At 39.2% G+C, this 12,842-nt stretch overlaps 1 protein-coding gene across 3 annotated transcripts in view; it reads right to left on the reverse strand.

Annotated features, from left to right (window-relative positions):
- The window catches only part of LOC135479124 (myosin-VIIa-like), a 61,127-nt gene that overhangs the window by 31,596 nt on the left and 16,689 nt on the right, over positions 1 to 12,842 (reverse strand). For all 3 annotated transcript variants that reach the window (XM_064758867.1, XM_064758866.1, XM_064758864.1), the window contains exon 2: positions 10,066 to 10,374. In XM_064758867.1, the coding sequence (XP_064614937.1) occupies positions 10,066 to 10,374 (309 nt within the window). The remainder of the gene's footprint in view (positions 1 to 10,065; positions 10,375 to 12,842) is intronic.

A 12,842-nucleotide genomic window follows, 5' to 3' on the forward strand; every position in this document is an offset into this window, starting at 1 on the left:
AATGATCTGTCAGTCATGCACTGTCAACTTGGATAAACTTTATCATGCGATTCATTTCACGGATATCAAACACTGTAATATCAGCTTGTTTAGGATTAATACCCAAGGGTATATTTATAGGTATTAGATATATTTAAGTTAGAGTACAATAACTATAGATAATCGTCCTCATCGTGCATACTTTACGATTCATTTAAAGGAAAACACCTCGAAAAATCGAAGTAGGTATCTCTAAAGAGACCACTTAAAACCATGCATAAATATACCTTCATTTTGCTTTTTAGATTTTTTGAAAAGGGTTAAAGGCGCTCAAACATTTGAATTCTAAGGTGAGCTATCAAACGTTAGGGACTCTGACGTCACAGGAAGTTTATCCAACCTCTAATCACAACACTGAATGCTGGAATAACTCTTTTTATCCATGTGTAAAACACTACTGAAATGATGTGTACAAAAATTCCTTCCTTCTAGTGAACACCAGGAATAAAAGGTGATTTGACGTCAGAGTTCCTAGACACCGTCAGTATGGCTCATAAAGCCCAGCATAATATTCAAATATTTGAATGCTTTCAACATTCTTACAAAAATCTGAAAAAATAAACGAAAGTATTTTTACGCCTAGTTTTCAGTTGTCTGAATGGTGAACCTTACTTCATATTTTAGCTTTCTTCTACTTTAATCCAACTTAAAGGGATTGCGTGTGCTTCAAAGAGTACAGAAAAGACTATGCTGGACAAAGTCATTTCCTGAAAGCGATTGAAAGGAAAAGCCATAAGACATTTTAATTCAAGAAAGGATGAGCCAGAAAACATATATATCAATGCAATATAGTCAGAATTGCTTATACATTAACAAATTTTCGTGCAATTTTGCCAAACATTTTATGGCTGAAATATGCACAGGAAACAATTATCGGCACAGGAAACAATTATCGGTACAAAAATACCCGCTGGAGTGTAAATTTATTAACTTCATGCGAAAAAGTAAATATTTTCGTCAAGGGAATTCAGAAAAATGCGCAATTAGAAAAACAGACGGGACATTTTACGCCTTCTGTGGGTCAAAAGTGCTTAAAGCAGTTGGATTGGAAATCTTTAATCAGCCGTCAAATAAAAAGGAACTTTAGAACCTAAGAATATATAAGCTGACGGATACAAATAAACCACGAGTTCGAGAGGTCGCAATTATTCTTGTCCTTTAAAATGCAACACTTTTTCCCTAATAATACAGTTTTAAAGCCATTCTACACATTTCTCTCTAGGCGCTCACAAGACATGTTCATCATCACCGGGAATTTACAGCGATCCTTTACCACGCTACCTTCATTAAAAACCATCAGATGAGCCATTAGGGGTTCAGATGTCACCAACGTTTTCACAGGCTACTTGTGAGGTGCTGAGACCAAAATAAACTCAGTCTGCATGATCAGAGGACAGAAACACTTGTCAGTCATATTAGTTGCCCAAGTAAGCCTAGTTTGCTCAGGTAAATAATCAACACCGAGTAAAGGTCACATAAATGAACAAACGGATCTTGTCCAGATACAAGGCAGTAACTTCATCACTACAAGTAGCTCACGCACGTGTAGATAGGGTTGTTCTCTTAGCAACTGATAGACACATGACCAAACAGGTGACAGGTTCAAATCCAGCTTTCGGCGGTATGCCTGCCGATTTAAGTCATGAACTTTGTCAGGTACCATCCCTAAAGTGTGGTTTATACGTGGCATTCTGGTATCATCCACCCTAAACCTAACCGTCGTGATATAAGTAAACAAAAACAATTGAGTACGACGATGGACGTCTGACAAACTAGAAATAGCTACCGACATAAACAACTTCCGTCACAGCTAGATGTACAAGTTCCCTCACTACAGACAAAGGAACAATAATCTACATTATTGGTGCGTAAGAATCGATAAATCAAATATTCCAGATACGGATCTCCACCATCATGAAACGAAATGGTCCTTAAACCTTTGGCCAACCTGTTGTCAAAATTTCATCAAAATCCCTGCGTAGCTTTTTTTATTAAAGCTGTTGACAGGCAGGTAAATAAACGCCGACAAGAACATGGCCTCCTTAGCGAAGGTAATAATAAAGATGTGAAGGGGACAACATATGTATACATGTTGTTCTTCCAGCAGGCTAATATCTCAGGTATGGTTATGGGTGGGAATATTTCCTATAGTTTTATCAGATATAAAGGCAGACAATGCCTATATACATTTACATGAAAAGTGTAAAAAAAAAAAAAGTTCAATGTGTCGTACAGGAAGTGAATAGAATACCTTCACGGGTAAAGAATCGGAACGGTATCGAAGTACTGCAGGCATAATTATCCATCAACAAGTGAGAAAGAACAGGTGTGTCTTCCGCTTTGTTACTCACTGGTATGCAGCTTGACAAATGGAGAGTGGGGAAAAAATGACACGCACAAATTGGTACTCCACGTCAGTTTTCTATAGAATCAGACATAAAACCATATAAACAGATCCGCATATTACATCAGAGTGTTTGTTTGTCGACAATGGTGGGATTCTCATGAGAATGTCTACTTATTCTAGGATTTGGATTACATAACTCTTGAACACCCAGAGCACTGATACCAGGACTGATTATTTTCGTCTATGTTTGTGGGCCTATACCTGATACTGTGTCTGCATTATCGATAGCTGACGTTGCTGGTGGGAAAACAAACATCATTACAACTTATTCAAGGAAGACTGAAATATGTAGTCTTTTCTTACAAGACAAACACTCCTCAGACTAAGAAAAGTGCTTCCGAAAGTACTTACATAATACACGCAAATCTGTTACTTATAAATACCATGCATGGGTTTAAAAATACGATAAACCCGAAAAAACATTACCAACATTCCACTGTTACAGTAATTTCATACAGTAAGGGCCCAGAAATATATTTTTCGAAATTTCTTAAATCCTAAATTATTTGTCCAGAAATCCACACTTAGTATTCACAAGAGCTTCCATGAACACTCTACTAGCTCACTTCCAAATTAATATTTATGTCTCCTCTCTCGTCAATTAACCGATTCACGATCTCTGCGTTTGGAATCTTCTGTCAGACCGTTACCCTCATTTCTCTATATGATTCGAATGTTTTACTTACATCACTCTCCTCAAAGTTCGTCATCGTCTCAGCTCATGCACACCGCTATTCCTGTAAAACGCCCCAGTCTGTGGTTGCTCATAGATGTCACACCCCTGCCCTCATTACAAATGTTAATGAGTGCTTATCCACCGAGCAGGATATCTAATTTGCAGGTGAAAAAATTTTTTTTGAGTATGCCTGGTTTCAACAAGAAAGAGGACGGACACGGTAAAGATGCGCCGACTCTCAACACTGTACTGTATCACACTTTGACAATAGGCGAAGGAAAACAAGATATAAGATTGTGTTTTTTTTTTTAGAAAGTCAAACAATGACGCGATTAGACACTGGTTATACTTTTAAAAGAAAGATAAACCTGTATGTCGCAGAAAAATGTTTCAAGATTTCGATGACTCCGCAATAATACCACCAGCAAACAAGACAGTATTCACGCTCACGCAGTTAATCTGCACTTCATCTGTACAGCTGGTGCAAAGCACGTGCAATAAACTGACGTCTTGTATATTCCCCGCTGGGAACAGGCACTAAATCCACGTCATATTGTTCCAGCTGAGAACAGGCACTAAATCCACGTCATATAGTTCCATTTGAGAACAGCCACTAAATCCACGTCATATAGTTCCAGCTGAGAACAGCCACTAAATCCACGTCATATAGTTCCAGTTGAGAACAGACACTAAATCCACGTCATATAGTTCCAGCTGAGAACAGACACTAAATCCACGTCATATAGTTCCAGCTGAGAACAGCCACTAAATCCACTCCATATAGTTCCAGCTGAGAACAGACACTAAATCCACGTCATATAGTTCCAGCTGAGAACAAACACTAAATCCACGTCATATAGTTCCAGCTGATTGTTATAGGTCCCCCCATAAACTGACGAAACAAATTTGACCCTAGAGTCGTACACGTTACGTTGTGACGGGTAGTAACCGATACACCGTTCGAGCCCTACAGTTATACGTTACACACAGCTAACGTTTAGACCAGACGACAGGCACGTGTCACAGCGTAATAAACGTCGAAAAGAGACTACAGATCAGAACCATGTCATAATTTTGGGAGCAGAGTTTACCATTTCCTACAGTTTTTGATGGAAATGGATCATGCCACATTTCAAATAAAATGCTGAGATCCGCAAAGGCCAGGTATAACAGGTGTTGCAATGGTAGACGTTTCACTTCTTAGCTGATTTGATTCAAAATGCATTAAATCAACATCACATTGGTAATGTTATGAAGTTAGCTGAAGAAATTAACGTTAAGCCCGTTGAGAAAAGGTAACAAACCATCGCTTGTGGACAGCGTTTGAAAATAGTTGACATGTCAGTTTTTTAAAGCTTAACAGCAAATCTGAGCCAAATGCGCAGACACTGAGAAAGGAGATCGATCCATGATGATTCTGGAATCGCTGATGACTTATAATGAGCCAGTTTTCACTTAGGTACATAAAACGTTGAACCTTCCACAGTACAGGCTAATAACCGATACAGAACCACTGTCGCGCAGGCGATGTGATTTCCTCCCAGGTACTGTACCAACAGAGTTGCTGACACGGATGAGTCTGATAACAGGTAGAAATTCTCTGCAAGTATGGCTGTACAAGTTCTAGAGGTACGTCCTGTCCTTTTCCGCGTTTATCTCAAATTACATTTGTTTTCCACTCACTCCCACGCTTTGCCAAGTTTAAACCCGTTACCAGAAATCTCCAGGTAAATTAGCAGGCCGGTAAATCCACCCTTAAAAGTCTGGCGGTAAATCCGTTGTTAGAAGTTTCCAGGTAAATCCGGTGTTAGAAAGCTGCAGGTATAAATCCACTGTCAAAAGTCTGAGGTGATGTCTACCTAACATGTACACAGACCTTTAAACCCTCGGGTCCTGCCTTCTCGTCTCAGGAGCGGACTTGCAAATTGTTAACTGTGACAGCTTAAATATACATGCCGGAGTAACCCTGCGTAATGTATACATGTATGAGTAAAATATGTATTATAGGCCCTTCCAGTGACAATGAATCACAGCTGGTGTAGAAGGTATAAAAAAAAAAATGTCCCCACAAAAACCAGTTCTGGCTACAGCTCTATTCACAATGTATGGTCCCAGCTTAATTAATAATTAAGACAAATATCTCAGTTATTTTCCGGAAATAGAACAGGTTAGTTATTTATGTACACCTTAAAGACGAATAACGCGAGGGCACCAGAATTACCTATGGCTGATTACACCGCAAGGGGAGACAAGCGTAGGTTTTGTTATTACGTAACCAGTACGTTATTGGATGCCACACGTATAATTCACAACAAATGCCCTTTGTTGAAACAAGCAGTCTGGCCTTCGTGGTAATAAAAAATAGAGACACAAATTTGCTGACGGCGAAACATAACCTTGTAAGCGTATTAAAACTGAAGGTATGTTAATTAAATCGTACGCTTGTGAAAAGGAAAAACAAGAAATTATTTGCTATAAAGGTCAGCTGTGTATGCTATACACATATATGTTTTTGCTACATGTATGTATATGTTTGACAAATGAATAGGAGCTAGCACGCTTGTCTGTAGCTACTAGTTTCAATGTTCATGTGTGTTCCTCTTGAACTATTCCGCTTGAAATATTCCTCTTGAACTATTCCTCTTGAACTATTCTCCTATTGAACTATTCCTCATTCATTTATTCCTTTAATTAATATTAAACGCTGTAAATAGGACTTTTTCATTTATATCACGGAAGTAAGAGTTGAAGGTGGATGGTACTGGGGTCCCCAAAGTAATCAACCACCCTTGGTCAGGTAACTTGCAAACGTCTTCACCCAGTGTTGGAACTGTACAAGCGAGAGCTGGATTTGAACCTGTGACCTCACTGATCATAGACAATGGGCTGCGGCTACACTGAACTACACTTTAATCAATGATTTATTCATTCACTGTAAAAACCGTAACTTGTCTTCTGATTTATTTTAATGACAAAGTTGCAGATATAAAACATTATTTCATATTCAAAGATTAGTTTATATCCGGATAAAGTGGCCTCCGTGGCCTAGTGGTTAATGTGCCAGCGCGGTGCAATGACCCGCTAGTCTCTCACTAATGCGATCGCTGTGATTCCAACTCATGCTGACTTCCTCTCCGGTCGTAAGTGGCAAGGTCTGGCAGGAGCATGTGGATGGCCATTTGTTTCCCCCAAATCTGCGTGATTTCTGAGTACAGCATAAAGCACCAATCAAATAAATGAATATCATAATAAATGGTGGAAGACATTGTCCGGTACAATTCTGTCGGTATCATAGAATGTGACTTTTTCGTAAACGTCTTAAAGGAAGGGCGGGGTACAGGTATCGCTTATAGAACGACATTCCAGCTGTATGCGTTGTTTTAGATATAGTCCCTTGCAGTTCGCACGTATATGATCGCACGTAAAATGCTGAGAAATCTCAGCTGCATCCTTTACCATCTGTGCAAAGCTTGTTTCCCTGAACACAAATATGGCCGACGACTTGCGTTGCAAGGGCAATTAACGGCTACGTGTATTTTGTCCTCTGCAACATATTAACTCCATGACCTCTGTCACCACTTTACTACTGTAAAATGGCAATGACATAGAACGAAATCTGTCCACACTATTACTGATTAAACCTTGTTTTGGCCAATACAAGCAGTAGAGTTTTTTTCTAAAATAACCATACTGAAATAAAATTCCAGCAAGTCCATGAGCTATAAAATGCGTCTTATCTAACTGACTATGAAAACTATGTGCACATATACTGGGACATCACATGAGCCTTTTTTTCACCTAAGTTTGGTTTTAAAGTGCCTGTCCCCAAAAAAAATATCGGAGTCTTTACCAAGAAAAAAAAAATCAGAATTTCAGTAAAGAAATTTTATCTCACTAAAATTACTCGCGTTAAAAATGGACTGCCGGTACATGTAGGCTTATATACATTTACAATCAGAAGACTACTAACTTATTAAGTTACTACACGTCTGATACAGTGTACGTACACCTCTGATACAGTATATGTACACGCATGATACAGTATATGTACACGTCTGATACAGTATATGTATACGTCTGATACAGTATATGTACACGTCTGATACAGTAATTTTACACGTCTGATACAGTATATGTACACGTCTGATACAGCATATGTACACGCATGATACAGTATATGTACACGCATGATACAGTATATGTACACGTCTGATACAGTATATGTACACGTCTGATACAGTAATTTTACACGTCTGATACAGTATATGTACACGTCTGATACAGCATATGTACACGCATGATACAGTATATGTACACGCATGATACAGTATATGTACACGTCTGATACAGTAATTTTACACGTCTGATACAGTATATGTACACATCTGATACAGCATATACAGCTAGGTATTTCGGCCTAATTTTCTCCCTATACACCCTTATATACTGTTTATATTATAGAGCGTAGGTAGAACTCATTGCTCCGATTCGGTCCAAAGCCTATAGTATATTGACACAGTACACCAGAAGTCTATACACAATATAGGTCTAAAGGTATTCACTCGTCGTCGTCTTCTTGGTAAATCTATGTCCATGTTATCTGGGAACTTTCCCACGGTTCAACGCTTTATTCTCTTGAAAAGCAGATATGTTCTCAAAGACATTTTACCACGAAACAGAATCCGCGGATTATTCAGCGCGTTTTCCCCGTAAGAATCGTTAACACCTGTCCCATGTTTACAGGTAAGTACACACGAAATGGTGACAAGCACAGGTAATCATAGCCGGGAGCCCCTATTCCAGCACCCCCGCATCTATCCAGACCGTACAGAGCACTTGAACACGTAAAGAAGAGTTAATCACTTATGTCAGAAATGAAAGACTGCATGAAATGTGGATTCACCACTACCTGCATATAAGCTTTATTAGCTCAGCTTTCTTGAACCAGACACATAAATGATGTCATTTATGTGTCTGTCTCTTTGTTTGTTTGTTTGTTTGTTTGTTAGATCAAATCTACATGTACTTGCTTTCGGGTATTAACTCATGACCCCCAAAATATCCGAAAACACAATTTTCAAGGTCCAGTTTCTAGATGCGGTTTTGTTTGGTATAATAAACAGAAAAGGTGTATCCATGTAAATTTCCATTGAGGAATTCTCCTCGGGAAAGTTCCTATCACAAATATGTGTAAAACAAAACGGGAAGTCACCGAAGACAGCCAGCCGTCAAAACTGAACAATAAGGGGCCAACAGAACTGCACTAGTTGGCCGTCAAAAATGAAGAAGAAGGTCAACAAAAATGAAGAAGAGGGTCAACAAAAATGAAGAAGAGGGTCAACAAAAATCAACAAGTTGGATCCTACATATAGCAGCACATGACAGCCACCAAAACTGAACTTGATGGCGCGCAAAAATGACCAAGATGGCCTACAAAAATGACCAAGGTGGCCTACAAAAATGACCAAGATGGCCTACAAAAATGACCAAGGTGGCCTACAAAAATGTCCAAGATGGCCTACAAAAATGACCAAGATGGCCTACAAAAATGACCAAGGTGGCCTACAAAAATGACCAAGATGGCCAACAAAAATGACCAAGGTGGCCTACAAAAATGTCCAAGATGGCCTACAAAAATGACCAAGATGGCCTACAAAAATGACCAAGGTGGCCTACAAAAATGACCAAGGTGGCCTACAAAAATGATCAAGATGGCCTACAAAAATGACCAAGGTGGCCTACAAAAATAATCAAGAAAGCCTACAAAAATGACCAATACGGCCTATAAAATTATCAAGATGGCCTACAAAAATGACCAAGATGGCCTACAAAAATGACCAAGGTGGCCTACAAAAATGATCAAGATGGCTTACAAAAATGACCAAGATGGCTTACAAAAATAATCAAGAAAGCCTACAAAAATGACCAATACGGCCTATAAAATTATCAAGATGGCCTACAAAAATGACCAAGATGGCCTACAAAAATTATCAAGATGGCCTACAAAAATGATCAAGATGGCCTACAAAAATGACCAAGGTGGCCTACAAAAATGATCAAGATGGCCTACAAAAATGACCAAGGTGGCCTACAAAAATAATCAAGAAAGCCTACAAAAATGACCAATACGGCCTATAAAATTATCAAGATGGCCTACAAAAATGACCAAGATGGCCTACAAAAATGATCAAGATGGCCTACTAAAATGACCAATATGGCCTACAAAAATGACCAAGGTGGCCTACAAAAATTATCAAGATGGCCTACAAAAATGATCAAGATGGCCTACAAAAATGATCAAGATGGCCTACAAAAATGACCAAGGTGGCCTACAAAAATGATCAAGATGGCCTACAAAAATGATCAAGATGGCCTACAAAAATGACCAAGATGGCCTACAAAAATGACCAAGATGGCCTACAAAAATGTCCAAGATGGCCTACAAAAATGATCAAGATGGCCTACAAAAATGACCAAGGTGGCCTACAAAAATGATCAAGATGGCCTACAAAAATGATCAAGATGGCCTACAAAAATGACCAAGGTGGCCTACAAAAATGATCAAGATGGCCTACAAAAATGATCAAGATGGCCTACAAAAATGACCAAGATGGCCTACAAAAATGACCAAGATGGCAAACATAACGGAAGAAGAGGATGACTAGCACCACAGATACACAATATGGTCAACTAAACTGAAGCAGACATACATCTTCATTGTATCCCCATCAGCTGGCCATCAAAACTGAACAAGACAATCATCAAAGAAGTAATTGGCTATCCAAAATATGAGTACCAATACTGAAAAAGATGGTCATGGATACTAAACAAAATGTTTGGTATAAAGTAAACATACACTTTGCAACGTAATCTGCGAAGCCATGCGTGTTTTAACCCAAAACTAGGAACAAAGAAAAGAAAGTTATGACAAAAAGATACTCACCGATGACGTCTTGGAGCTTTTCTCTAGAGTGGAGAATGTCGCTTTGTGGAAAGCTGTGGTAACTGAAGACTTCCTGCTTTTCTCTTTGTCAGCTTTGGCCACTTCTTCGGCTAGACTGACCACGCTGTATGCGTCGTCATTGTCGTCCCCAAACACTGACCCATAACTTGCTCCATTGATGACTGTCTCAACCCCCGGCCTTGAGTCTCGGCGCCCCGATGCCTCTTCATCGCCAGGTCGAGAGCCCCGCCGTGCTGAGACTGCCTTGGAACCATTCGAAGAGCTTTGGCCCTCACTTTTGCGTCGATCCTGAAGTGAGACAGAAAGAAACATGAAACATGAAAAATATTACCTACAGAGTAAATGTATAGAATAAAGAATGTATGCATGAGATATTTAAAAACGATGTCAATGACACCTATCTGGCCTCGACTTTTTCGGAAGACCGAAGATTCATAACTGTGAGTGGTCATGAACTGTCAACAGTTATCACCGTAAATCGTCGTCATCACCGTGATTCATCATCACCGCGAATCGTCATCACCGTAAATCGTCATCAGTGTGAATTGTCATAACCGAGAATCGTTTTCACAATAAATCATCACCGTGAATTGTCATCGCCGTGAATCGATTTCACCATAAATCATCATCACCGTGAATTGTCATCGCCGTGAATCGTCATCACCTGGAATCATGACAGCTGTGAATCGTCATTCCCGTGAATCTTGCGAATCATGAAAGTGACCATCAATACTAATCGCGAAAACTCGGTAATCCTCATCATAATGAATCATCATTATCGTGAATCATTACTGTGAATGATTAATTTTAAAAGTCCTTATAATCGTGAACGTCAAACATTGGCAAGAATAAGCCAACCAATGCACAAACGGTGAGCCAGATATGAATGGAAGAACAGTGAGGTCAAAACTCTTCTGGCTTACTGCAGGTAAATAGATATAGGCCTGTCTGAAAGGTTGATTATCTCTACTTGTTTCGGAATTACGCCGCTTTTCTGTATACATTGCTTCCGGTGCGTATACACGCTGCTTTTCGCCGCATTTCTCTGGTGTCTCCACGTGGGTGAGATTTAAAGTCCGCCCGTGGCCTTGAGTGAGGCCCGTTTCGCACAGCCTACTACATGTTTTCACCCGACCTATTGCTGTATAGTAAACATATATGTAGGCCACTTCCAATCGTGTGAAATAACTCCACTTTACTCTTTGGAAAGGGGCCTGTATAAGTGCTATTGAGGCCAAGTACTTGAATCAGCTTGTCAATATGTATTGTTGTGTTGTAATAAATGTGTACTGACAGTTCCGTACAGAAGAAGAGCAGACGAGAGGATTTTTAATGTATGGCAGAATGGTGAATGGATGATTGCAAAAGAGGTTTTTCAAGTAGAACCCTCAATTTATTTATTTCTTTGTTTGGTGTTTTACGTCGTACACTCAGGAATATTTCACTTACACGGCGACGGCAGTATTATATTGGATGAAAACCGAGCATAATTCGAAGGAAACACACGACCGTCCGCAGGTTGCTGAAAGACGTACGACCGCGGAACGATGAAAACTGCTCATACAAAATGTAGCTATCCACAGCTAATCATATATTTAATTAACTGCTATAAAATATAACCCAAGCATTTTAACTGTGATCGTTAAAATTTTGAGGGATGTCAACTTGTTTGGCTGTATGCATGTGATTTCATAGTTAGATAAATATTGTAAGCAGATGGGAACGTTCGTTGAGGAACTTCAATGACTGTCATATCGTCTACCATGCCCCATGGAATTTAAATGGACGTGGGTGAAGTGACGACTTTATTATTTGTTTAACTTATGATATAAAAGGGCACCCCCTCACTCAGGTAAACATAATATTCCAGGTAGTTCATAGAACAGTTTTTATACCTGTAATCACAATCACAGACACACCATACACAGGCTCTGCCCCAGGGGAAATTGTCGCCATTCACGGGAATACACAGACAGAATCAAAGCAAAACAGGAAGAAGGGAATGATCGTTTTTATCTGTGTCCCTTAACATTACGTCTCAGCTATAATGGTAGATATTTTTGGAACTAAATGCATTGAAAAAATTAATACGGTTACACTTTCCAAAACTGCATGGAAGTGATATCACCTCATGCCATGCCATATAGTGTTCGTTGGTTGTGTTCACCAATTATCATCTTGCTACATAACATAAATAGCTACTATACCTGGACAGAAGCTTAATACAAATATCACAGTACTATGTAACAAATGGAACTTAAAATTCTTCGCCAAAAAGGCATGAGCTTGGTTTGAAAACCCCTTACTTAACTGGAAAAATGTGAAAAAAAAACTATGATTTCACTGTCGTACAACTCAAGGCCAGGTTTACCCAGTTACTGTTTAGGAGCGGAGAAGTTCCTCAAATTTGCCTCATTTTAGTTTATAGACGCGTACTTATCGCGTGTTGTCAATAAAGACAACGCGGCTTATCTCCCTTTATAAAGACAAGCGGCTCTTCAATTAGTCCATAAAACCATCTATTGTAAGAGGTAAACAAAGAGGTCAGTATACGAATCTTGTTTAATCTTGTTTGAAAATATCTCACGTCGATTTCTATGTGTATATACGATGATTGCTTGTAATATTTCAGTCTATCGCATGCATATGATAATGATGACGTCAACCTGGATAGCGTTTTAGGGCCAAATGTCTGAATGCTGACTTCTACAGTCATTTTCAACATCACTTCGGATATATCACAACGGCATTGCACT

The sequence above is a fragment of the Liolophura sinensis genome, chromosome 12, assembly GCF_032854445.1.
Source record: "Liolophura sinensis isolate JHLJ2023 chromosome 12, CUHK_Ljap_v2, whole genome shotgun sequence".
NCBI lineage: Eukaryota > Metazoa > Mollusca > Polyplacophora > Chitonida > Chitonidae > Liolophura > Liolophura sinensis.